The sequence below is a fragment of the Pituophis catenifer genome, unplaced genomic scaffold (assembly GCF_029215685.1).
Source record: "Pituophis catenifer annectens isolate HBS135680 unplaced genomic scaffold, rPitCat1.0.hap2 SCAF_1, whole genome shotgun sequence".
Lineage (NCBI taxonomy): Eukaryota > Metazoa > Chordata > Lepidosauria > Squamata > Colubridae > Pituophis > Pituophis catenifer.
The window spans coordinates 94,519,677-94,545,721 of NW_027256881.1; the positions used below are offsets into that span (position 1 = coordinate 94,519,677).

Genomic DNA, 26,045 nt, shown 5'->3' on the forward strand with positions numbered 1-26,045 from the left:
TGTCATAGAAGAAGACATTGGGTAATGAAATAAAATGACATGAAAAATAGATCACATCTTGTTCCTATGGTTTACTTAGGACTAATCCCTACAGCCCCCTATCTGCTGCCTCAAAATCATCCATATTCTGGTCTTCACTGAATAATTCTTGCTATCTCTTCAATCCATTCACTGAGTATGGATGAACCACGCCTGCATATGTAATTACATTTTCTTATTGTAATTATCTCCAGTATGAAAGGCATTTAAAGGACACACTAACAAGTCTATCTAATGGGCTTATTATTTTCCTTATAGAATTCCATGCTTCTAACAAATGTCCATTTAAATGTTTATCCTCCTCTGTGTCTCATAAATATCTGTGAAGTCTATTAGTAGTATTAACATTCTACTAATCAAGAATTTTATTCATTCTGTTACCCATGACAAACAACTTGCTTTCTCATTTAATATAAATTTTGAAGAACAAAGCCACAATTTACTTAGATACATGCTCATGGCAATAAGAATAAATTTTCCACAGAATTGGAAGAAATAAACAATTCTGTTGATATCTGATTGGCTACTTAAATTTGGAGAATATGCAGCAAAAACAAAAATAAACAGCACATATACAACAGGAAGAAAATAAGAGCCACTTAATCCCTGCTTTGTTTTAATTATGAAATCACAAGACTAATTAACTGTGATCTTGGTTTCTCATTTCACTAATGCTATGGAATATATGGAATAAGCACACCCTTATAGACTCCGATGGAGAAATCATGTCATGTCCTTTTTCTTACATCCTAGAAACACATAAAAAAGAAAAGCCAATAGAAATAGGTTAGTATGTTAATATTTTCTTTCTTTTACAACCATAAAACATGATATTGGACATGGATATGGATTATACATATTCAAATTGTAGAATAACTGAAATCCTTGTATCTTCTTCTTTTAGCCAAAGTGCCAAAGAAACATGTGCATGTAAAGAAACCTGGTAAGACTGGTGTAAAAAAACATATCTCAGAAATGGTACTGTTCCCTTTGAATACTTAGTGTAAATTAACAGAAGATTATGGAAATGGATGTTCCACATTCTAAGTGACTACCTACCCTGTTTCCCCAAAATAAGATATCCCCTGATAATAAGCTCAATCAGGCTTTTGAGCACATGGCAATAAGGCCAAGCACTTATTTCAGGGTTCAAAAAAATATATAAAACAGACTCTTATTTTCGGGGAAACACGGTAGTGAAATAAAGCCCAAAATTTGCATAATAAATTACTAGGCCTCATCCACACAGCCCTGTAGCTTTGGCTCCGACATGGTTTGCTTCCCTTTTCTTGAGGAGATGTCCTCACATTGGATCTTGGTATTGAAGCCAGATTACTGGAAGAAGGGGTAGAAACTGCATAGGCTTATTCTCAAATCAGAAGACGTATAAGCCTTAAGAAGAAAACCACAGAAACAAAAAAAGAATAGATAATAAAGTGCATTCTGCCAACTGAATCCAGAATCTGTTTCAATCCCAGATTAGTTTTGTTTGTGGAATTCAAGCGCCCTCAGTCTGTCATTTGCTTCTTTGTTAAGTATTAAATTATATACTGTTTATTTTGAACATTTAAATGCAAAAATTATTTTCTGGTCATATAAACTTTTAAGTTTTTTTTTTTCCTTAAATCAACAAAAATGAATATGTGAGTTATCTAGTCAGAGGAGTCTCCTGAATTCTACCTTAATTTTAATTGACGAATTAAAACATTCTGTCTCTAAGTGCCCTCAATTTATTACTTCCTTCTTTGTTAAGTATGGAATCATTCACTGTTTATTTTGAATACCCGAATGCAGAAATCAAGTTCAAACCTTCTTCTTATTTTCTAGAACCAGACAAGAAAGAAAAGTCAATAGAAATAGGTAAGCATGCTCTTATTTCCCTACATTTACTTACCTAAAAGTTGTGTTAAGCCTAAATATTCAACCTGTGTGATAATCAATATATTTAATTTTTTTTCATTTCAGCCAAACTGCCAAAGAAGGCTGTGTATGCAAACAAAACTGGTAAGGCTAAGGCTAAAAAAATCTGGGACATTCAACTTTCTACCTTGAAAATTAATCAAAGACTACAGAAATGAGTGTTCTATAAGAGAACTATTGAACTAAAATATAAAACATTGATAGGAGATGATTCAATCTTTTGTCAACCGTGCTAAATTGACAATGTGGAAATCCAATATTAAAAATCTGGAGGGGAAAGGTTGATATGGAAAAATTGGATGAAAATGGGAATATTGACTTTGGATCAATTGGTAAATGATGACCACAAATTTTTAACATATGATATGCTAAGAGACAAATATCATTTATTAGATGTAGCTCAGTGGCAATATTTACAGCTACAATAATTGTTAACAGCATTGTTTGAACCAGCAGCGTTTTCACTTTCTGAGAGACCTGAGATATGAGAACAACTAGTTAAATCTTTTAAAACAAAGAAACCAACTATTCATTTCAACAGATATTATCAATAAATCAATTCAATATGCAAAAGGTAAATGATTAGTGGAATAAAGATTTAGAGGTTCCTATATTGCCTAGACAATGAGACTGTGTCTTAACATCTATACCAAGAATATCAATAGATCTCAGTTTATGACTTATAAAACCAAAAATAATATTTAGAATGTATTGGGCTCCAATATGTTTGTATAAAAAAGAATTGTGTAGGACAGCATTTTGTTGGGATGCAGTAATGGCAATGCTTCTTTGAAAGCATTAAATTTTGAGACAAAATAATGGACTACATAAATGTTGACTGTGCAACAAAAGCTGAGATTTTCTGAGAATAATATCTTAAATTACATACCTAATACATGGAATTTGACAACTGAACGACATGGATTCTCTGTGCCTTTATTGTAGCTAAAAGACTGATAATGCAACATTGAAAAAATAAATGTGTGGCTTTACTGGATTGAAGGTCTGATTACAGTTGCTACCTATGAGTGGATTGCCTATAGAATGTATATTTTGTGTGGATAAATATAAGAAAATATGAGACTCATTTATACAAAGTACTGTAGGTTAAAAAAGAATGTAAGTCATATAAATGTATTAGAAAAATACATATACCTGAATAATGTTTGTATTAATTATATATAGAACTGAATCTGTTTATTGTTCTAACAACATATTTTACTCTGTATCCTATTTTTTCTGTTGTATTTTTTCACTTATTTTTAAGCACTTCTTATGCATTGTTTTGATAATGTATGTATCCTTTTGTGCCTTTTGCTTTTTTCTGTTATTGTTTTAAAAGCAATAAAATTATTTTAAAAATATAGATAGGAGACTGCATTCTGTCCAATATGATTAATTGGGGAATTAAAAAATTCTATATTTAAGTGTCCTCACTTTATCACTTTTTCTGTTAAGCATGGAGTCATCCATTGTTTATTTTGAACACCTAAATGCAGAAATCATGTTCAAATCTTCCTCTTACTTTCTAGAAGCAGACAAGAAAGAAAAGACAATAGATATAGGTAGGCATGGTCTAATTTCCCCACTTTTGCTATTTGAAAGATGTAGCATGCATATTAATTATCCATGTTCAATATTTATAATAATCAATATTCTTAAATCTTTTCCTTTTAGCCAAGCTGCTAAAGAAGGCTCTGCATGCAAACAAAACTGGTAAGATCTAAGTAAAAATAATACTAGAAAATTCCATTTTCCACTTTGAAAATTAATAAACGGCTACAGAAATGAGAATTCCAAGAGAAGTGACTAATTGCTAAAAAAAATAAAACACCAAATGTTTTGATCCCCTTCATTGCCTTCGCCCACCCCCACCCTCCACCGGGAAGAGATGGCCTATTATATTGGCCCTCCCCAGATGACTGATGAACTGTATGGAGTTCTGGGGGAGCTTATGATTTACTCTGTGGCTATGGTGGATGGTTTAGGTGAGGTCTCAGTTGTTGACAGGCATGGGTTTTTGACCACAACACCCCTAGGTGGCCTGTCTCTGTTCATCAATACCAGGCACACTTTAGATTATTAAGAAACCCCAAAGAAATGCAAGTCTGATTGAATATGGGGAACTGGTGCACCAAAGAAATGCAAGTCTGATTGAATATGGGGAATTGCTGGTATTGCCTTGTGGTGATAAGGGCAACAAAATGTAAGTTTTATGAATGTTGATAGCTGTCCAGTGGCCCTACTTACGGTGACCCAGCCTCTCCTAGATTCTCTCAAGAATGGCTACAGGGTCATCTGAACTGCTGTGATAGGGAATATTCTAGATATCTGACAGATAACATTACTCAGATTGACATTGAGTTGGATTCTGGCTGGGTGGGTCTGATCTGATCTGGGTGCCTAGTGCCCAGTCTTGTAGTATGACCTGGGTGAGTCCTGAGGAATAGATAGAGTTCTCTGTGCTGTTCCTTTGGCTATTTGTTTGTTGGACCCAGGTCCCTCCTGAATTAGGTCTTTGCCACTGTACTGAACTCTCTCAGGGAAGGGTAGTGCCTAGAGCCCAGAAGAAGGTGGTGGTATTCCCTCTCTTTAAGATCCAACAATTTTATGTAACTACAGACCTGTCTCTAATCTTCCCCTTTCGGAGAAGGTTGCTGTGAAGGTGATCAGATGGCAATTAACAGAATAACAGAGCTGGGAGGGACCTTGTAGGTCATCTAGTCCAACGCCCTGCCCAAACACGAGACCCTACACCAGGGGTGGGTAATTGTGGCTCTTTTACAACCTGTGGCTCTTTTACAACCTGTGGACTTCAACTCCCAGAATTCCTGAGACAGCTTGGCTTGGCTGTCTCAGGAATTCTGGGAGTTGAAGTCCACAGGTTGTAAAAGAGCCACAATTGCCCACCCCTGCCCTACACCAATTCTGACAGATGGCAGTCCAGTCTCTTCTGGGAACCCTCTAGGAATTGGATTATCTAGGCCTATTACAGCTGGGTTTCATGTCAGGATTCAATACAGAGTCAGTCTCAGTAATCTGACTTGTAGGTGATACACAATTGCCCAGAAAAAAACCACAGTGAATAAAAATAAATCATAAAGTGCATTCTGCCAAGTTTTCTAGTAAGAATAGTCCCTTCAATCCCAATTTAGTTTTATTAGTCAAATTAAAAGACTAGCTTAAAATGACTTCAATCTACCATTTAATTCTGTAAGAGAGGACCAGGCTGAGCATGAGAGAGGGATCAAATGTGTCATTAGTCTCAAGTCCCTTCACACCCACAATAGATCTAAATCCAACCCACCTTGAATTCTGTCGGCTATTACCTACTGCCGATTTGCTTTGACAATTAGTAGTTCAGATTTTTGTAGAGAGTGTTAGCATGCAATAAACCTGTAGTCATTTCAACCACCGTGCTTCCTGATTTCTTGCACCTGACAATTCTGTGTAAAGTAGGGAATCACCCACTGTTTTAGAAGTAGCCAAATACAGAAATAATGTTCTGGTCTTTTTCTTATTGCTTAGAATCCCACAAGAAAGAAAAGGCATTAAAAACAGGTAAACATGAATTACTGCCCCCTCTTTGCTTATGTGAAACATATTAATATAGTACAGCTGTGCAACATTTATTAAAACTCAGTACTTTTAACTTTAATTTATCATTTGTGTTCAATCTATGTCATTGTGAAAATGTTTGAATTTTTTTTCTTCTAGTCAAAGTGCCAAAAAAAGATGTGCATGTAAACAAAACTGGTAAGCGCCATGTAAAAATAAATCAAGAAAATTTCTCCTTTCTGTTTGAAGAATTGTTATAAATTAACACAATTCTATGAAGATGAGAGAAATAATGTTCTGGTCTTTCTCTTACTGTCTAGAACCCCACAAGAAAGAGAAGCCATTAGAAACAGGTAAACATGAATTACTTCCCCACCTTTGCATATGTGAAACATACTAATATAGTACAACTGTGCAATATTTATTAAAATGTATTAATTTTCATTTTAGCCAAGCTACCAATGAAGGATATCCATGTAAAAGAATCTGGTAAGATCTTGCTCAAAACAAATCTAGCAATTTACACTACAGTTAACACAAAATTATTATGATTGTGATTGCCTTGAAAAAGAGACCAGATCAAAAAAAAAAATCAAATAATGATGAATAATAAAGTACCTTCTGCCCAGTCTTGGTCTCCCAGGGCTCATCTCTTGCCCTGCCTCCTAGATCATTTGCTTACTGCTTGTTGAAGATATTCCTTATATGAGATTCACATTCTCAGGGCTGGCTTGCGGGAGAAGCCGGTTAAAACTACTCCAGCTTATCAAACCAGAAAATGGTATTTTCTATGAAAGAACAGAGACAGATTTCACCCATGTCTATTCTGTGTTGCCTGGAGAAGGAATCTTTAGTGTTGCCAGCATTCTGGGCTCTAAACATATAGAAGGACCATTTCAGTGGTGGGTTGCCCCCGGTTCACACTGGTTCTATAGAACTGGTAGTAAAACCGGTGGGAGGCTCCACCCACTGATCCTGATGTCATCAAAATGCTTCTGTGAATGTGCAGAAGCTTCTGCACTTGCGCAGAAGAGCGCGGATACATATGGGTGAAGTGAGTGCACGCACGCGGCCCTGTTGCAAACCAGTAGTAAAGGTAAGTAGAACCCACCCCTGGACCATATCAATTGGTTATAAATGCCCTCCATAGTGGATTTAATATTTACAATCAGAGATATTGGAACTTTTACACTTAAAGTTCATCCTTTCTTTTTAGGGAAAGTTGGTCTACCCAATACCAAAAACCAAAACTGAGTGTTAGAATAGAAGAATAGAATAGAGCTGGAAGAGACTGTGGAGGTCTTCTAGTCCAGCCCCATGGTCATGCAGGAGACCCTATAACTGTGATGGCGAATCTATGGCATGCGTGCCAGAAGTGGCGCACAGAGTTATCTCTCTGGGCATGCCAGCTGTTGCCCATTGCTCTTCTGGGTCCTGGCATGGGCCAGCAAGCTGGTCTTCACACATGCAGAAGTTCCAGAAACTGGAAGAGCAGCTCCCTGGGGCACATGCCAACATTGCCCTATAACAGTGGTTCTCAACCTGTGGGTCGGGACCCCTTTGGGGGTCGAACAACCCTTTCACAGGGGTCGCCTAAGTCCATCGGAAAACACATATTTTCAATGGTTTTAGGAATAATTTTATGGTTTGGGGTCACCACAACATGAGGAACTGTATTAAAGGGTCGTGGTATTAGGAAGGTTGAGAACCACTGCCCTATAACGTTCTCTAAGTACAGTACTCCCATCAGTAATCACTAGCCCTTAAATAGAATCTTGTGAGACTTTTAGTCTTTTAGAGGTAGGGTCCCTTTAGTATGAACAGCCAAATGTTGACATCATGTTCTGGTTTTCTTCTTAAATTCTAGAAACCCACAAGAAAGAAAAGCCAAGAGAAATGGGTAAGAGCTCTCTTATTTTGTGCTGCTCTGGAATATATGGGCATTAAAGGGATATTGATCATTTGTGTTCAATCTATGTCATATTCAAACATTTTGAATATTTTTCTTTTAGTCAAAGTGCCAAAGAAAGATGTGCACGTAAACAAAACTGGTAAGTGCCATGTAAAAATAAATCTAGAAAATTGCACCTTTCCATTTGAAAAATTGTTATAAGGTAACACAACTTTATAAAGATGAGAGAAATAATGTTCTGGTCTTTCTCTTATTGTCTAGAACCCCACAAGAAAGAAAAGCCATTAGAAACAGGTAAACATGAATTAGTTCCTTATCTTTGTTTATTCGAAACATATACAGTATAATATAGTACAACTGTGCAATATTTATTAAAACTCAGTATTTTTAACTTTTTGTTTTAGCCAGGCTACCGATGAAGGATATCCATATAAAAGAATTTGGTAAGATCTGAATCAAAATAGATCCAACAATTTACATTTCCCATCAGTTAACACAAAATTATTATGATGAGTTGCTTTGAAAAAGAGACTGACAAAAAAAAATCAAATAATGATGAATAATAGAGTTTCCTTCTGCCCACACTTAGTTTCCTAGGGTCTTCTCTTGCCAGAGGGAGGGGCCCTTTAGTATGATGATCCAAATGTTGATACCATGTTCTGGTTTTCCTCTTAATTTCTAGAACCCCACAAGAAAGAAAAGCCAAGAGAAACGGGTAAGAGCTCTCTTATTTTGTCTTCTGAGCTTCTCTAGAACATATGGGCATTAAAGGGATATTGATCATTTGGATACAATCTAGGTCATAGTCCAAATGTTTGAATTATTTTTCGTTTAGCCAAAGTGCCAAAAAAAGATGTGCACATAAACAAAACTGGTAAGTGCCATGTAAAAATAAATCTAGAAAATTGCACCTTTCCATTTGAAAAATTGTTATAAGTTAACACAACTTTATAAAGATGAGAGAAATAATGTTCTGGTCTTTCTCTTATTGTCTAGAACCCCACAAGAAAGAAAAGCCATTAGAAACAGGTAAACATGAATTAGTTCCTCATCTTTGTTTATTCGAAACATATACAGTATAATATAGTACAACTATGCAATATTTATTAAAACTCAGTATTTTTAACTTTTCGTTTTAGCCAGGCTACCGATGAAGGATATCCATATAAAAGAATTTGGTAAGATCTGAATCAAAATAGATCCAACAATTTACATTTCCCATCAGTTAACACAAAATTATTATGATGAGTTGCTTTGAAAAAGAGACTGACAAAAAAAAAAATCAAATAATGATAAATAATAGAGTTTCCTTCTGCCCACACTTAGTTTCCTAGGGTCTTCTCTTGCCAGAGGGAGGGGCCCTTTAGTATGAAGATCCAAATGTTGATACCATGTTCTGCTTTTCCTCTTAATTTCTAGAACCCCACAAGAAAGAAAAGCCAAGAGAAACGGGTAAGCGCTCTTTTATTTTGTCTTCTGAGCTTCTCTAGAACATATGGGCATTAAAGGGATATTGATCATTTGGATACAATCTAGGTCATAGTCCAAATGTTTGAATTATTTTTTGTTTAGCCAAAGTGCCAAAAAAAGATGTGCACATAAACAAAACTGGTAAGTGCCATGTAAAAATAAATCTAGAAAATTGCACCTTTCCGTTTGAAAAATTGTTATAAATTAACACAACTTTATAAAGATGAGAGAAATAATGTTCTGGTCTTTCTTTTATTGTCTAGAGTCCCACAAGAAAGAAAAGACATTAGAAACAGGTAAACATGAATTAGTGCCCCACCTTTGCTTAGGTGGAAACATATTAATATATCACAGCTCTGCGACATTTATTAAAACTTAGTACTTCTAACTTTTCATTTTAGCCAAGTTACCAATGAAGGATATCCATGTAAAAGAATCTGGTAAGATCTGGATCAAAAGAGATCTACTTCCCATCAGTTAACACAAAATTATTATGATGAGTTGCCTTGAAAAAGAGACTGACAAAAAAAATCAAATAATGATAAATAATAGAGTGTGCTCTGCTCATCTCTTGCCCTGCTTCCTAGATCATTTCCTTATGATCAGTTGTTGAAGATATATTCTCACATAAGATCCTCTTTCTTAGAGGATCTACAGGATCTTGCTGTAGAGGCCAGTTGAAGCTACTCCAGCTTATCCAACTAGAAAATGTATTTTCTACGAGAGAGCAGAAAAAAACCTCCTCCATGTGTATAATGTTTTGCCTTTAGTGTTGCCAGCATTCTAAACCTAAACCTATAGCTCTAAACGTATAGAAGGACCATATCAATTGGTTATAGATTCTGTCCATAGTTTAATTTTGACAATCACAGATAGTGGAACTTTGACAGTTAAAGTTTATCCTTTGTTTTTTGGGAGTGTTCTTCTACCCAATATTTTAAACCAAAACTTTGTATTCTCTAAGTACAGTACTCCCATCAGTAATCATTAGCCCTTAAATAGAATCTTGCAAAACTGGAAGTATTTTTATCCTCCTTTTTTTTAATCCTTTAGAGGGAGTGTCCCTTCTGAAATTCTACCAAGAGTCGCCCACCTTCCACTGGCAGATTAAACTGCCTTTTATCAGACCACTGACAAGGTTGCTTCTGTCTCCCAAGGTCACTTCCACATACCATCACAGTACAGTAATCTCCTCACAGCTTTACCAGACATTGTTTATTCCAGGACCATTTCTTACATAGCTGCCTCTACCCTCACCCTCTGTTCTTGTTCATATAGTAGTCTTCCTCTGCTTTCCTCTGCCTGCCTGATTCCATTCCCCATTAGAAGCCTCCAACCAAGAGTGACTACTTTCCCCCATCATGTTCCTCTTCCCTCTGCTGCCCCTTCCCTTAACTTTGAACTTGGCAGAGAACATTGCTGCGACCTCTGACCACAACAGCAGGATAAAGAACAAACAAACCACTGTCTTTGTGCCAGGGGAAGAACTTTTCCATTTAGTATGAACACCCAAATATGACATCATGTTCTGGTTTTCCTCTTACTTTCTAGAAACCCACAAAAAAGAAAAGCCAAGAGAAATGGGTAAGAGCTCTCTTATTTTGTGCTGCTCTGGAACATATGGGCATTAAAGAGATGTTGATCATTTGTGTTCAATCTATGTCATATTCAAACATTGTGAATATTTCTCTTTTAGTCAAAGTGCCAAAGAAAGATGTGCATATAAAAACTGGTAAGTGCCGTGTAAAATAAATCTAGCAAATTGCATCTTTCTGTTTGAAGAATTGTTATAATAGCAATAGCACTTAGACTTATATACCAGGTCACAGTGCTTTACAGCCCCCTCCAAGCAGTTTACAGAGTCAGCATATTGCCCCCAACAATCTGACTCCTCATTTTACTGACCTTGGAAGGATGGAAGGCTGAGCCAATCTTGAGCCTGGTGAGAATCAAATTGCCGAACTACTGGCAGCTGGGAGTCAGCAGAGTTAGCCTGCACTACTGCATTCTAACCACTACGCTACCACGGCTCCAATATAATAAATTATCACAAATCTATGAGTTGTGGGTACATCTATGAAGATGAGAGAAATAATATTCTGCTCTTTCTTTTCAGGGTGGATTTGATTTAAATCAAACTGATTTAAATCATGATTTAAATCACGATTTAAATCACTAGTCTGTAAGGCTTGATTTAAATCATAGTTTTTTACATAAAGACTAATTCTTGCTGGTATAACTTTAATATGTAAGTAGATGAAGATTTTTAGAATAACAACTTTTCATATTAGTTTTTTTATCCCCAGTTTAATAGGTTAATCATTCATATTTGGACAACTTTTCTGTTGTACTTAGGAAGGAGAAAAATAATCATTACCTTAATAATAACAATTTCAATAGATTTATTCAACTGAAACAATAACATTACAGCATATGTTATTTGCTTAAACAAACATCCATGCTTGTTAACTAATTTGGCTAAACAATATATATATATTTTAAGAAACTTAGACTGTCAGCCAAGTCTACACATGAAAAACTTAAATACTGTCCTCTGTAGCTCACTCGTCATCTTCATCTTCTTCTTTGTTCATAATCTGGAAAAGAAAAACAAGCTTTCCTGCTTTATCGGGTCCCAAACGATTTCTCAATTTAGAATGAATGAGTCCAAAGGAAGAGAATATTCTTTCGACGCCTGCAGAAGAAGCTACTGCTGTTAAAAGTGAAATCATTACTTGAACAGTCTCTAAATCCAAGTGCTTAAGTGACTTCCACCAGTTCACTGGTGTGACTTTCTTTAAAATATCTTCAGCAAACATATATTTCTTGAATGGTTCCCCCTTAGCTTTGAAGTTTATTATAGTTGGCATTACAGATGGATGATTGCTGGATACCCATGTCATAGCTAACTCCTCTTCCTCAGCACTTAAGTTTTGACCCTGATACTGGATATTGACAATATTTGCCAAAAAATGAGCTGGAGACAATACTTGTCCCATTCGTTTTTTTAATGCTTGTAATTTAATTCTGTCCATGTGTAGTTCTGTTTTTAAGTGTTCACTCAGTTCCTTCCAAATTTCAACAGCATCGGCAATAAAACAGCTATTTTTCTGTATTTTGTTTAAAGCTTCAGAGGTGGGTTTCAGGATGCTCAGCATATGTTCAACATTTCTCTTAAGCCCAATGTTGAGGATTTTGGCCGTGACAGTGCCATCTATTTTATCTCGATTTTCTTCACAAACTGTCATCAGAATAGGCCAGTTCTTGATATACTCCTCAAAACAGTCCACCACAGAGTTCCATCTAACATCTTGTGGGAGCGTTAGTTTAGTTCCACCCACCCTTTTCAGAGCTGCTGCAGCAAAATGATTGTTACGGAAGTATTTAGCAATTTCAACAACATTAGTCTTTATTTCTGGGACACTTAAGTCTTTGGCTAAGAGGTGCAGCAAATGAGCACTGCAACCATATGTTATTAGCTTTGTATTCCCTTCCTGCTCTTCTAAATTTCTTCTCATCTTGGATACATTTGCAGCATTGTCTGTGACCAAACTGCATACTAGACATTTGAATTTTTGTTCACATGTTATTATAGCTTTTACTGCCACTTCTTGTAAGTATTCTGCTGTGTGTGCATTTCCTGACGTATCAATTGTTTGTGCAAGGAAGACTTTCCCTTCTTCTGTTGTTATACAAGCACATACAATAGGATCATTGTGGACATTACTCCACCCATCAATACTTAGGTTAACAATTCTGCCCTCCAGAGCTGCTGCTCATTGCTCCATTTCTCTGTCATACACATTATCCAGCAGTTTCCCTGCAACATCTGCTCTGCTGGGTGGAGTGTATCCTGGTCTCAGTGACTGAACCATATTAATGAAATGTGGATTCTCAGTCAGATGGAAAGAAGAGTTTGTTGCATAAACAAACTGGGCAATTTTTTCATCAATTAACTCTTTTTCTAATCTGCTAGGTTTATCACAAACTTATCTATGGTGGTTCCAGGAGGGAAGGGTTTTTTCTTTCTTTTAGGTGATAGTGATATGTGGCTGTGGGTGTCTGATGATGCTGATATCTAATGAAGCACTATCCTGGATGGATAACTCTGAAACTGTAGAACAGGAGGATGGTGATCTTGATATTGCCCTATAACGTTCTCTAAGTACAGTACTCCCATCAGTAATCACTAGCCCTTAAATTGTGAGACTGAAAATATTTCTCCCCTTATTTCTAGTCTTTTAGAGGTAGGGTCCTTTTAGTACGAACAGCCAAATGTTGACATCATGTTCTGGTTTTCCTCTTAATTTCTAGAACCCCACAAGAAAGAAAAGCCAAGAGAAACGGGTAAGAGCTCTCCTATTTTGTCTTCTGAGCTTCTCTAGAACATATGGGCATTAAAGGGATATTGATCATTTGGATACAATCTAGGTCATAGTCCAAATGTTTGAATTATTTTTCGTTTAGCCAAAGTGCCAAAAAAAGATGTGCACGTAAACAAAACTGGTAAGTGCCATGTAAAAATAAATCTAGAAAATTGCACCTTTCCGTTTGAAAAATTGTTATAAGTTAACACAACTTTATAAAGATGAGAGAAATAATGTTCTGGTCTTTCTCTTATTGTCTAGAACCCCACAAGAAAGAAAAGACATTAGAAACAGGTAAACATGAATTAGTTCCTCATCTTTGTTTATGCGAAACATATACAGTATAATATAGTACAACTGTGCAATATTTATTAAAACTCAGTATTTTTAACTTTTCGTTTTAGCCAGGCTACCGATGAAGGATATCCATATAAAAGAATTTGGTAAGATCTGAATCAAAATAGATCCAACAATTTACATTTCCCATCAGTTAACACAAAATTATTATGATGAGTTGCTTTGAAAAAGAGACTGACAAAAAAAAAAAAATCAAATAATGATGAATAATAGAGTTTCCTTCTGCCCACACTTAGTTTCCTAGGGTCTTCTCTTGCCAGAGGGAGGGGCCCTTTAGTATGAAGATACAAATGTTGATACCATGTTCTGCTTTTCCTCTTAATTTCTAGAACCCCACAAGAAAGAAAAGCCAAGAGAAACGGGTAAGAGCTTTCTTATTTTGTCTTCTATGCTGCTCTGGAACATATGGGCATTAAAGGGATATTGATCATTTGTGTTCAATCTATGCCATATTCAAAATGTTTGAATATTTTTCTTTTAGTCAAAGTGCCAAAGAAAGATGTGCATATAAACAAAACTGGTAAGTACCATGTAAAAATAAATCTAGAAAATTGCACCTTTCCATTTGAAAAATTGTTATAAGTTAACACAACTTTATAAAGATGACAGAAATAATGTTCTGGTTTTTCTCTTATTGTCTAGAACCCCACAAGAAAGAAAAGCCATTAGAAACAGGTAAACATGAATTAGTTCCTCATCTTTGTTTATGCGAAATATATACAGTATAATATAGTACAACTGTGCAATATTTATTAAAACTCAGTATTTTTAACTTTTCGTTTTAGCCAGGCTACCGGTGAAGGATATCCATATAAAAGAATTTGGTAAGATCTGAATCAAAATAGATCCAACAATTTACATTTTCCATCAGTTAACACAAAATTATTATGACGAGTTGCTTTGAAAAAGAGACTGACAAAAAATAAAATCAAATAATGATGAATAATAGAGTGCCTTCTGCCCACACTTAGTTTCCTAGGGTCTTCTCATGCCAGAGGGAGGGGCCCTTTAGTATGAAGATCCAAATGCTGATATCATGTTTTGATTTTCGTCTTACTTTCTAGAACTCCACAAAAAAGAAAAGCCAAGAGAAATGGGTAAGAGCTTTCTTATTTTGTCTTCTATGCTGCTCTGGAACATATGGACATTAAAGGGATATTGATCATTTGTGTTCAATCTATGCCATATTCAAAATGTTTGAATATTTTTCTTTTAGTCAAAGTGCCAAAGAAAGATGTGGATATAAACAAAACTGGTAAGTGCATGTAAAAATAAATCTAGCAAATTGCATCTTTCTGTTTGAAGAATTGTTACAATAGCAATAGCACTTAGACTTATATACCAGGTCACAGTGCTTTACAGCCCCCTCCAAGCGGTTTACAGAGTCAGCATATTGCCCCCAACAATCTGACTCCTCATTTTACCGACCTTGGAAGGATGGAAGACTGATGGAAGGCTGAGTCAACCTTGAGCTGGAGAGAATCAAACTTCCGAACTGCTGGCAGCCGGCAGCCAGCAGAATTAGTCTGCAGTACTGCATTCTAACCACTGCGCCACCACGTCTCCAATATAATAAATTATCACAACTCTATGAAGATGAGAGAAATAATATTCTGCTCTTTCTTTTATTGTCTAGAGTCCCACAAGAAAGAAAAGACATTAGAAACAGGTAAACATGAATTAGTGCCCCACCTTTGCTTAGGTGGAAACATATTAATATATCACAGCTCTGCGACATTTATTAAAACTCAGTACTTCTTATTTTTCATTTTAGCCAAGTTACCAATGAAGGATATCCATGTAAAAGAATCTGGTAAGATCTGGATCAAAAGAGATCTACCTCCCATCAGTTAACACAAAATTATTATGATGAGTTGCCTTGAAAAAGAGACTGACAAAAAAAATCAAATAATGATAAATAATAGAGTGTGCTCTGCTCATCTCTTGCCCTGCTTCCTAGATCATTTCCTTATGATCAGTTGTTGAAGATATATTCTCACGTAAGATCCTTTTTCTCAGAGGATCTACAGGATCTTGCTGTAGAGGCCAGTTGAAGCTACTCCAGCTTATCCAACTAGAAAATGTATTTTCTACGAGAGAGCAGAAAAAAACCTCCTCCATGTGTATAATGTTTTGCCTTTAGTGTTGCCAGCATTCTAAACCTAAATCTATAGCTCTAAATGTATAGAACGACCATATCAATTGGTTATAGATTCTGTCCATAGTTTAATTTTGACAATCACAGATAGTGGAACGTAAACAAAACTGGTAAGTGCCATGTAAAAATAAATCTAGAAAATTGCACCTTTCCATTTGAAAAATTGTTATAAGTTAACACAACTTTATAAAGATGACAGAAATAATGTTCTGGTTTTTCTCTTATTGTCTAGAACCCCACAAGAAAGAAAAGCCATTAGAAACAGGTAAACATGAATTAGTTCCTCATCTTTGTTTATGCGAAATATATACAGTATAATATAGTACAACTGTGCAATATTTATTAAAACTCAGTATTTTTAACTTTTCGTTTTAGCCAGGCTACCGGTGAAGGATATCCATATAAAAGAATTTGGTAAGATCTGAATCAAAATAGATCCAACAATTTACATTTTCCATCAGTTAACACAAAATTGTTATGACGAGTTGCTTTGAAAAAGAGACTGACAAAAAATAAAATCAAATAATGATGAATAATAGAGTGCCTTCTGCCCACACTTAGTTTCCTAGGGTCTTCTCATGCCAGAGGGAGGGGCCCTTTAGTATGAAGATCCAAATGTTGATATCATGTTCTGATTTTCGTCTTACTTTCTAGAACTCCACAAAAAAGAAAAGCCAAGAGAAATGGGTAAGAGCTTTCTTATTTTGTCTTCTATGCTGCTCTGGAACATATGGGCATTAAAGGGATGTTGATCATTTGTGTTCAATCTATGCCATATTCAAAATGTTTGAATATTTTTCTTTTAGTCAAAGTGCCAAAGAAAGATGTGCATATAAACAAAACTGGTAAGTACCATGTAAAAATAAATCTAGCAAATTGCATCTTTCTGTTTGAGGAATTGTTACAATAGCAATAGCACTTAGACTTATATACCAGGTCACAGTGCTTTACAGCCCCTTCCAAGTGGTTTACAGAGTCAGCATATTGCCCCCAATAATCTGACTCCTCATTTTACTGACCTTGGAAGGATGGAAGGCTGAGCCAATCTTGAGCCTGGTGAGAATCAAACTGCCAAACTGCTGGCAGCTGGGAGTCAGCAGAGTTAGCCTGCAGTACTGCATTCTAACCACTATGCCACCACAGCTCCAATATAATAAATTATCACAAATCTATGAGTTGTGGGTACATCTATGAAGATGAGAGAAATAATATTCTGCTCTTTCTTTTATTGTCTAGAATCCCACAAGAAAGAAAAGCCATTAGAAACAGGTAAACATGAATTACTGTCCCACCTTTGGTTAGTTGAAATATATTAATATATTGCAGCTGTGCCACATTTATTAAAACTCAGTACTTTTAACTTTTCATTTTAGCCTGGCTACCAACAAAGGATATCCACATAAAAGAATCTGGTAAGATCTGGATCAAAACAGTTCTAGCAACTCCTATCAGTTAACACAAAATTATTATGATGAGTTGCCTTGAAAAAGAGACTGACAAAAAAACATTAAATGATGAATAATAGAGAGCCTTCTGCCCATTCTTGGTTTCCTAGGCCTCATCTCTTGCCCTGCCTCCTAGATCATTGGGTTTCTGCTTGTTAAAGATATATCCTCATATGATATCTTCTTTCTCATTGCTGGCTTGCTGGAGAGGCCAGTTGAAGCTACTCCATCTTATCCAACTAGAACATATATTTTCTATGAGAGAGCAGAGAAAGACCTGCTCCATGTCTCTTTTGTTTTGCCTGGAGAAGGTATCTGTTGCCAGCATTCTGAACGCTAGACTTATGGGAGAATCATCTCAACTGGTTATAAATGACCTCCATAGAGACGATCAGAAATATTGCAACTTTTACACTTAAAGTTTACTCTTTCTTTTTAGGGAAAGTTGGTCTACCAAAACCAAAACTGGGTGTTCTCTAAGTAAAGTACACCCATCAGGAATCATTAGCCCTTGAAAAGAATCTTGCACGACTGAAAGTATTTATCACTTCCCCTTCTTAGTCTTTTAGAGGGAGGGTCCCTTCTGAAATGCTTTTCAGCTTTTCCCCTAGACTAAGCTGCCTTTTATCAGACCACTGACTAGGTTGGAGGTCTTGCTTCTATATCTGAAGGTCATTTTCACATACCATCACAGTAATCTCCTCACAGCTTTACCAGACATTGCTTATTCCAGGACCATTTCTTACATAACTGTCTATATCCCTTGTCCTGGTCCATATAGTAATCCTCTTCTGCCTGCCTGATTCCGTTCCCCATTAGAAGCCCTCAACCAAGGGTGACTCCTTTCCCCCACCATGTTTCTCTTCCCTTTGCTGCCCCTTCCTTTAACGTTGACCTTGGCAGAGAACATTGTTGCAACCCCCTGACCACAGCAGCAGGAGAAGGAACAAACCACTGTCTTTGTGTCAGGAGAAGAATCTTTCCCTTTAATATAAACACCCAAATATTGACATCATGTTCTGGTTTTCCTCTTACTTTCTAGAACCCCACAAGAAAGAAAAGCCAAGAGAAACGGGTAAGGGTCTCTTATTTTGCCTTCTGCAGTCTTCTGGAACATATGGGCTTTAAAGAGATATTGATCATTTGGATTCAATCTATGTCATAGCCCAAATGTTTGAATCTTTTTCTTTTAGCCAAAGTGCCAAAGAAAGATGTAAACAAATCCGGTAAGTGCCATATAAAAAATAAATCTTAAAAAATTGCACTTTTCTGTTTGAAGAATTGCTATAAATTAACACAACTCTATGACGATGAGTATTCTGTGAAACCAATGAATTAAAAGGATCAACCTGGATGTTACCATTTCTGGGTTTTCAGAAGAACCTGCTCAATCTGGCTTCATTTTGAATATCAAATTAAAAGTTTCACTGACTTCACTGGACATTCCAATGCAGAAATGTTTTTGTCTTCCTCTTATTTCTAGAGCCAGATAAGAAAGAAAAAACAATAGAAATAGGTAAATATTCTCATCCCCCGCCCCCAGTTTGCCTCCATGCAGCACTGACATGGTGTACTGTTTAAAATTTATAGTAACCTAAAACAATAATTTTAGCTATGCTTTCAGAGAAAGATAAGCTTATCAAAGAATCTGTTACAATCTGGATAAAAATAAATCTAGGAAAGTACACTTTCTGTAAGAGTGGTGTGTTTGTGAGAGCTAGAACTTGACCTGAGTTACTACTAGTTGCTCAGGTTTAATATCTATAAAAGAAAAGAGACTTGCTCATAGACAATACATTATAGGAGTTGGCAAAGCTAGCTGCATTCTACTTGGGGAAAAGTAAAAGAAAATGCATTCCATGCATATATTTCTGGAGCAAATGCAGACTGAAGTGAACTCAGATTAGCTAGCCTATAAAACAAACAGCAGGCAGAATGAGATAGATAAAAGAGGGAAGCAAAACAAATCCTGAATTATCTATGTGTATCCAGCTTCCCCCTCGTGGTCAGTGAGTGAATAGATGGTGAATAATCATGGCCATGGATTCATATCTCCCTTTCCACTAAGCACTTTTTTTACTTTTAGCACTTAATATATATTAACATGAGAGAGAGGAAATAGATGTGTTATAGGAAAAAATGTAGAGAGTAAGGATAATGACCTTGATAATGGTAGGCAAACTCCATTGAAAAGATGACAAAGGGTGAAACATTTTTTAAGTCCAGAATATCTAGATAACATTTGCAAGTGGCTCAGGGAGATGCCTCCCTAATTTACTAAGTGGGAAGACGATGAGCTACAGCACAATCTGATTTTCAAGAGTTCGGTATTATAACCAAATTCAATAAAAGTAGTTTTAGCCTCCCTTTGGAATTGATTTCTTTCTTGGGTCTACCTGGAAGAGGTGAGAAAAAAGTAAAATGGTTAACGAGAATCAAGTCCGCTCCCACAGAGAAGGTCTCCTCAGGGTGCCATCGGCCAAATTATGTCGGCTGGCAACACCCAGGGGGAGGGCCTTCTCTGTGGGAGCCCCTGCCCTTTGGAATGAACTGCCCCCAGAAATGCGTAAGATCTCTAACCTCCGTATATTTCGCTGTGCCCTCAAAACCTTGTTGTTCCGCCAGGCCGGGATATCAATGTAAAGATTTTAATTGGTTTTAAATGTGGGATTTTAAATCTGGGCGTTTTATAATTGAGCCAATTATTTAATAATTTTAATTATTTTTAAATTTTGTTTGTCTTTGTGCTTTTAATTAGGCTGTACACCGCCCTGAGTCCTTCGGGAGAAGGGCGGTATAGAAATAAAATTATTATTATTATTATTATTATTATTATTATTATTATTATTATTATTATTATTATTATTATTATTATATTGGTGTAGTAGTGCTTAAGAGTTGAACTGGCAACAGGGAGATCTAGGTTCAAGTCTATATACAGCCACAGAGCCTGAGTAAATGACTTTGGACCAGTCTGTCTGTCTCAGCCCAACCAACCTCACAAAGTTGTTTTTGTGGGAAGAAATGGGAAGAAAGAATACTATTTATTGTAATTTAATGCAGAAATCATGTTCTGCTCTTCTTAATTTCTAGAAACACATAAGAAAGAAAAGCCAAGAGACATAGGTAAGAATATCCATGCTATCTAACCTTGCCCTCAGTGAAGCATATTGAAATGCTATAATGTTTAAAGTTATCATATCTCAATATTTACACTTTTTTATTTCAGCAAAGCTACCAAAAAAGGATGTGCATGTGAAAGAAACTGGTAAGCACAAGGGGGAAAAAAATCAATCTAGAAAATTAGACAGGTGGGAGGGAGGGAGGAAGGAAGGAATTTTTAACATTTAGTATAATTAGTAAATTTGAGCTTATTTTCTGTTATTTTGTCTTGGCTTCCCTGAAATATATTGATAGAGCAGCCCAGAATGTATGTAAACCCAATATTTTTGTTTTTCAGCGCCCCAGCCCAAAAAGGATATCCATATTCAAGAATCTGGTAAGACCTGGATAAAAAAAATAAGTTTAAACACTGTATAAATCAATAGAAGACTATGGATATGTATAAAATTTGACAAGTGAGTAACCAGTGAAATAAAATGGCAGATGGAAAGAATATAATGGTTATTCTCAGAGTTTGTTGCAAAAAACAAATCCAGAAGCACACACAGATAAACTGATACAGCAGGATTTATTAACTTCTTTATATACACAATAATACATGAAGTAATACTGCACACGCGCGGCCCTGTTGCAAACCGGTAGTAAAGGTAAGAAGAACCCACCCCTGATGTTACCCCCGGATCAACAAGAGTCACAAGCAGGGATGGGTTCTATTACCTTTACTATGTATTTACAATACCAACAGCAGATTCACAGGTTCATCTCAGCAGAGCAGACAGCAAGCACAGACTGCTTGGTTTCAGTTTTGTTTCTCTGCACAGAATCAGAAGCTGCAGACTAGGACATGCCCTGGCTCCAGTCTGTCTCAGCTCCCAATTGGCTGACTTAGTTGCTATGCCTATTCATTGGCTGACCTTGTCCCAGTCATGAATATTCTGACAGTTATGGTATTGGGCAGGCATCAGAGACATGCGCATTTAGCCATAGAAACCATGGGGGAGTTTCAGGCAGTTTCTCTCAGTCCAATCAAGGAAACTGGGCTGTCACTATGGCAGAAATGGGAAGAGTGGACACTATGCAGTCCACAGGAAGAAAAAGCAAAATAGAAATCTAAGAAATAAAATAAATTTATGCATCTGTAAGACAGCCTTCACCAGTTGGAATCTGCCCATTCTCCCACCCATGGAGAAAATTGCTTTCAAAGTGCCTTGTTGCTCTCCCTCCTTTAAGCCTTGATAGTACAAGGGTTTAAGGCACCCTGTTATTAAGCTGCTTAAGACCAGCTGCCTGCAATTACTGCAGGGTTCGAATCTCGCCAAGGCTCAAGGTTGACTCAGCCTTCCATCCTTTCTAAGGTAGGTGAAATGAGGACCCAGTTTGTGGGGGCAATAAGCTGACTTTGTATAAATATACAAAAGGATGAAGGCTATTGCTGAGCACATTGTAAGCCGCCCTGAGTCTTCGGAGAAGGGCGGCATATAAATCAAATTAAAAAAAAAAAAAAAAAGCAGGGGCACCAGAGATAAAATTGTCCCCTTCCTTGCTGCAATTCTGGAGGTTAATAAAAAGTGGCTATACTGGAGAGCCTTTGTGGGGTGGATGTGGTTGGCCAAAAGAAAGGTCAGCAATTGTGGATTATTTGTGGTTCTTTTGTGTATTATATACTGTATATGGAATGTACTGCATTTCAATCCTATTAATGGAAAGACATAGCTTAGTCACTGTAAATTGGAGAGGGAGGGAGGGAGGGAGGAAGGAAGGAAGGAAGGAAGGAAGGAAGGAAGGAAGGAAGGAAGGAAGGAAGGAAGGAAGGATCATTCAATCCCAGTTTTATCTTAATTGGTGCATCATGGAATTGTTGTATGTGTGTGATCTTGCTCTATCATTTCACTCTTTGTAATATATGGAATAAATACACTCTTTGCTATATAGACTCTGATGGAGAATCATGTTTTGTTCTTTTTCCTACTTCTTAGAATCACATAAAAAAGAAAAGCCAATAGAAATAGGTTAGTATGTTAATATTTTCTTTCTTTTAAAACCACAAAACACAATATTGGACATGGATATGGGTTATACATGTTCAAAATGTGGAATAACTGAAATATTTATATCTTCTTTTAGCCAAAATGCCAAAGAAACATGTGCATGTAAAGGAATCTGGTAAGACTGGGGTAAAAACGTATTTTAGAAATCACAATGTTTCCTTTGAATGCTTAGTATAAATTAACAGAAGACTATGAAAATGGATGTTACATCCTAAGTGACTACCTAGTAAAATAAAGCACAAAATATGAATAATATACTATATTCTTCAAACTGTGGTTACCTAGGCCTCATCCACACAATCCTGTTCCTTTGGCTCCAAGATGGTCTACTTGCCATTTTTTAAGGAGATGTCCTCAAAATGGACCTTCATATTGGCACCAGATTGTGGATGATGTAAAATAAATATTTCCTTGATTGCTGGCAGATAAGCACTACCATGAAAACATGAATGTGTTGCATTTTAGTCTTATTACTGGAAGAAGGGATGACAACTGCTCAGTCTTATTCTCAATTTAGAAGACATATAAGCCTTAAGAAGAAAAACACAGAAACAAACAAAAAGAATAGATAATAAAGTGCATTCTGCCAACTGAATCCAGAATCTATTGAATCCCAGATTAGTTTTGCTTGTGGAATTGAAGTGCTCTTAGTCTGTGACTTGATTCTTTGTTAAATATTAAATTATAGACTGTTTATTTTGAAATTTTGAATGCAAAAATCATGGTCTCTCTCTTACTTTCTAGAAGTAGATAAGAAAGAAAAACCAATAGAAATAGGTAAGCATGGTCTTATTTCCCACCTATGCTTATCTGAAAGATGTGTTACAGGTACTAATTATCCAGATTCAACATTTATCATAATCTTTTTATTTTAGCCAAGCTGCCAAAGAAGGCTGTACATGCAAACAAAACTGGTAAGACCTGAGGAAAAAAAATATAAAGTATTCTATTTGATGCCCTCAAAAATTAATAAAAACTACCGAAATTAGTGTTCCATAAGTAAAGTGAAATAAAACATCAAGCATAGATTGGAGACTATGTTCTGTCCAATGAGATTATCTGGCCAGAAGTTCCTTTTCTACCTGTTGTTTTAAATGTGGACTTAAAAGACTTGCTGACTTAAAATGATCTCTCTCTATAATTTTAATCTATTTAATATATGGAATTTTAAGCACACATCCTGCTTTTATTTTGCATCCTGAAATGCAGAAATTACATTCTGATCTTCCTCCTATTTTCTAGAAACACAGAAGAAAGAAAAGCCAACAGAAACTGGTAAGCATGTTGACACTGTATCTCCTTTAGTTCCCTGAAGCAAATAGTTTAAACAAGTTGTTAATGTTTATAATAACTTAGTACTTGTATCCCTTTATTATAGCCAAGCTGCCAAAGAGTGATGTGCACTTAAAAGAAACTGGTAAGGGCTGAATAAAACAATTCTAGCACATGATACTTACAACCTTCAATTCCTTCTATAAATTAACCCAAGACTATCAACATGAATTTGCCTTGAAAATGTGCCTGACTGAAGAAATCAAATGATAAGTCTGGATAATAGAGTGCCTTCTGCCCACCCTTGGCTTTCTAGCACTCATCCCTCCAAGATTATTTGTTTACCATTGCTTGAAGATATGTCCTCACAGGAGATGCTTCAGTTTAGGATTTGTTTGCTTCTGGAATTCTTCAGGTGATCCACCCATACGGTGGTGTTTTCTATCAGAAAACAGAAGCAGATCTCCTGTATGACTGAGTTGTCCAAAGAAGTAGTCTTTAGAGTTGATAAACTACTGGATTCCAGTCCAATCCCACAAGAGGACCTAACCATCCCATCTGGCCATGAATCCTTGTAAATCCAATATTATATTAACTGTATCTACTAGAAAACTAGTATCTAGTAGTTTTGGTATTACGGAGGTAGTCCTTGCTTCTGTATAGCTGGTAGGCCTTGTTTGGAATATTGAACTCATTAATAATTAATAATTAATAAACACTGGGTTAATAATTAATAAACACTGGGTTTTCCCTAAGTTTATTATTCCTATCTATAACCTCCATAGCAGCTTTAGCAAGACACTGCATGACACCTCCTTCCTGTTGATCTGAGCTTCTCTTTCATGACCCACCTTTTTACCTCTTCCTTGCCTGTATCCTTCTCACATCTCAGCCAAGTATGGGCCCTTCCTTATAGTTAGTCCTCTTTCCTTAAATGCCATTTCTCTTAAATCTCTGCTCATGGGAAAACTTTACTCTCACATCTGAGAGGAGAACAGGAAGAGGAGTTAATTACTGCACTTATGCAAAATAGGGAACCTTCTCTTTTTACATCTGTGCCCCAGATGTTTGTAATATATGGAATAATCCCACACTATGCAATGAACACTAAAATACGGAAATCATGTTCTTCTCTTCCTCTTTCTTAGAATCACACAAGAAAGGAAAGTTGGCAGAAACGGGTAAGTATGCACCTGTGTTTAATCTTTGCATCCCTGAAACACATGAATATGGATAACCTAGGGTCCAGATTTTATCATAATTAAAATGCATAATCTTTTTATTTTAGCCAAGCTGCCAAAGAAGGATATTCATGTAAAAGAATCTGGTAAGACCTGGGTAAAAACATATGCATGAAATTACATGTTTCATTTTGAGCATTTACTATAAGTTAAGACAGATCTATGGAAATGAGTTTTCCATACTTATTAAGTGACTAAGAAAAGTGACTTAGTAGTGGAATAATATCAAAGTTGATTAATATACTGCATTCTGCAGATAATCTATGGATTATCTAGTTAGAAAGCTTGTTCAATCTCCGTTTTAATTGTGAATTGAGACGTCTCACTGTCTATAAGTGATCTTACTCTATCATTTTATTCTTTATAAAATATGGTCTTACTTTACTACAAAACACTCTAGTACAGAAATAATGTTCCGATCTCTGATTTTCTAGAAACCGTTAACTATGTTCTTATTCTTGCCCTTTTGCTTATATGAACCATATGGATGTAATATGCTGTTCAAACTTTATAATAAACCAATATTCAAATGCATTTATTTTAGCCAAGCTGCCAAAGAAGGATCTGCATGTTAAAAAATCCAGTAAGACATGAGTAAGATCAAATGTAGAAATTACTTTGAACATTTAGTATAGCATAATACAAGATTATGGGAATGACTGTACAATAAAAAAAAATAACTAAGGAGAGAAATAAAATAACTCATTTCCATCCTCCTGTTCCTCTTCTCTCTGATCATTTCCTTTAATTGGCAGAGGAGATTGTCTTTGTGCCAGGGGTAGAACCTTTCCCTCCCAACTCCCAAATGTTGACATCCTTGTCTGATTTTCCCCTTATTTTCTAGAACCCCACAAGAAAGAAAAGTCAAGAGAAATGAGTAAGCATTCTTTTATTGTGTCTTCTCTGAAACACATGGGCATTAAATAGATATTGATTATCTTCAATTAGATTATATTCAATCTATGTCATAGTCAAAATGTTTGTTTGTTTTTTAGCCAAAGTGTCAAAGAAAGATGTGTCTGTAAATAAAACCGGTAAGTGCTATGTGAGACTATGTCTAGAAAATCCCATTTTCCACTCTGGACAATTACTATGTAAACACATACTGTGGAAATTAATGTGCCATAAAACTAGT

General features: G+C 36.0%; 1 protein-coding gene across 32 annotated transcripts in view; it reads left to right on the forward strand.

The window, feature by feature from the left end:
* Positions 1-26,045, forward strand: part of TRDN (triadin) — a 235,945-nt gene that overhangs the window by 163,394 nt on the left and 46,506 nt on the right. For 9 of the 32 annotated variants that reach the window (XM_070932750.1, XM_070932742.1, XM_070932732.1 and 6 more), the window contains 58 exons: positions 793-825; positions 944-982; positions 1,867-1,899; positions 2,005-2,043; positions 3,492-3,524; positions 3,637-3,675; positions 5,488-5,520; positions 5,677-5,715; positions 5,838-5,870; positions 5,968-6,006; positions 7,385-7,417; positions 7,530-7,568; positions 7,691-7,723; positions 7,834-7,872; positions 8,112-8,144; positions 8,265-8,303; positions 8,426-8,458; positions 8,569-8,607; positions 8,849-8,881; positions 9,002-9,040; positions 9,163-9,195; positions 9,301-9,339; positions 10,451-10,483; positions 10,596-10,631; positions 13,214-13,246; positions 13,367-13,405; positions 13,528-13,560; positions 13,671-13,709; positions 13,953-13,985; positions 14,105-14,143; positions 14,266-14,298; positions 14,409-14,447; positions 14,688-14,720; positions 14,840-14,878; positions 15,260-15,292; positions 15,398-15,436; positions 16,014-16,046; positions 16,157-16,195; positions 16,436-16,468; positions 16,588-16,626; positions 17,018-17,050; positions 17,155-17,193; positions 18,269-18,301; positions 18,420-18,452; positions 18,710-18,742; positions 20,320-20,352; positions 20,456-20,494; positions 20,687-20,725; positions 22,326-22,358; positions 22,474-22,512; positions 23,142-23,174; positions 23,273-23,311; positions 23,640-23,672; positions 23,776-23,814; positions 24,818-24,850; positions 24,958-24,996; positions 25,755-25,787; positions 25,906-25,944. In XM_070932750.1, the coding sequence (XP_070788851.1) occupies positions 793-825; positions 944-982; positions 1,867-1,899; positions 2,005-2,043; positions 3,492-3,524; positions 3,637-3,675; positions 5,488-5,520; positions 5,677-5,715; positions 5,838-5,870; positions 5,968-6,006; positions 7,385-7,417; positions 7,530-7,568; positions 7,691-7,723; positions 7,834-7,872; positions 8,112-8,144; positions 8,265-8,303; positions 8,426-8,458; positions 8,569-8,607; positions 8,849-8,881; positions 9,002-9,040; positions 9,163-9,195; positions 9,301-9,339; positions 10,451-10,483; positions 10,596-10,631; positions 13,214-13,246; positions 13,367-13,405; positions 13,528-13,560; positions 13,671-13,709; positions 13,953-13,985; positions 14,105-14,143; positions 14,266-14,298; positions 14,409-14,447; positions 14,688-14,720; positions 14,840-14,878; positions 15,260-15,292; positions 15,398-15,436; positions 16,014-16,046; positions 16,157-16,195; positions 16,436-16,468; positions 16,588-16,626; positions 17,018-17,050; positions 17,155-17,193; positions 18,269-18,301; positions 18,420-18,452; positions 18,710-18,742; positions 20,320-20,352; positions 20,456-20,494; positions 20,687-20,725; positions 22,326-22,358; positions 22,474-22,512; positions 23,142-23,174; positions 23,273-23,311; positions 23,640-23,672; positions 23,776-23,814; positions 24,818-24,850; positions 24,958-24,996; positions 25,755-25,787; positions 25,906-25,944 (2,079 nt within the window). The remainder of the gene's footprint in view (positions 1-792; positions 826-943; positions 983-1,866; positions 1,900-2,004; positions 2,044-3,491; positions 3,525-3,636; positions 3,676-5,487; positions 5,521-5,676; positions 5,716-5,837; positions 5,871-5,967; positions 6,007-7,384; positions 7,418-7,529; positions 7,569-7,690; positions 7,724-7,833; positions 7,873-8,111; positions 8,145-8,264; positions 8,304-8,425; positions 8,459-8,568; positions 8,608-8,848; positions 8,882-9,001; positions 9,041-9,162; positions 9,196-9,300; positions 9,340-10,450; positions 10,484-10,595; positions 10,632-13,213; positions 13,247-13,366; positions 13,406-13,527; positions 13,561-13,670; positions 13,710-13,952; positions 13,986-14,104; positions 14,144-14,265; positions 14,299-14,408; positions 14,448-14,687; positions 14,721-14,839; positions 14,879-15,259; positions 15,293-15,397; positions 15,437-16,013; positions 16,047-16,156; positions 16,196-16,435; positions 16,469-16,587; positions 16,627-17,017; positions 17,051-17,154; positions 17,194-18,268; positions 18,302-18,419; positions 18,453-18,709; positions 18,743-20,319; positions 20,353-20,455; positions 20,495-20,686; positions 20,726-22,325; positions 22,359-22,473; positions 22,513-23,141; positions 23,175-23,272; positions 23,312-23,639; positions 23,673-23,775; positions 23,815-24,817; positions 24,851-24,957; positions 24,997-25,754; positions 25,788-25,905; positions 25,945-26,045) is intronic. The other 23 variants (XM_070932740.1, XM_070932739.1, XM_070932734.1 and 20 more) reach the window with 23 other exon arrangements.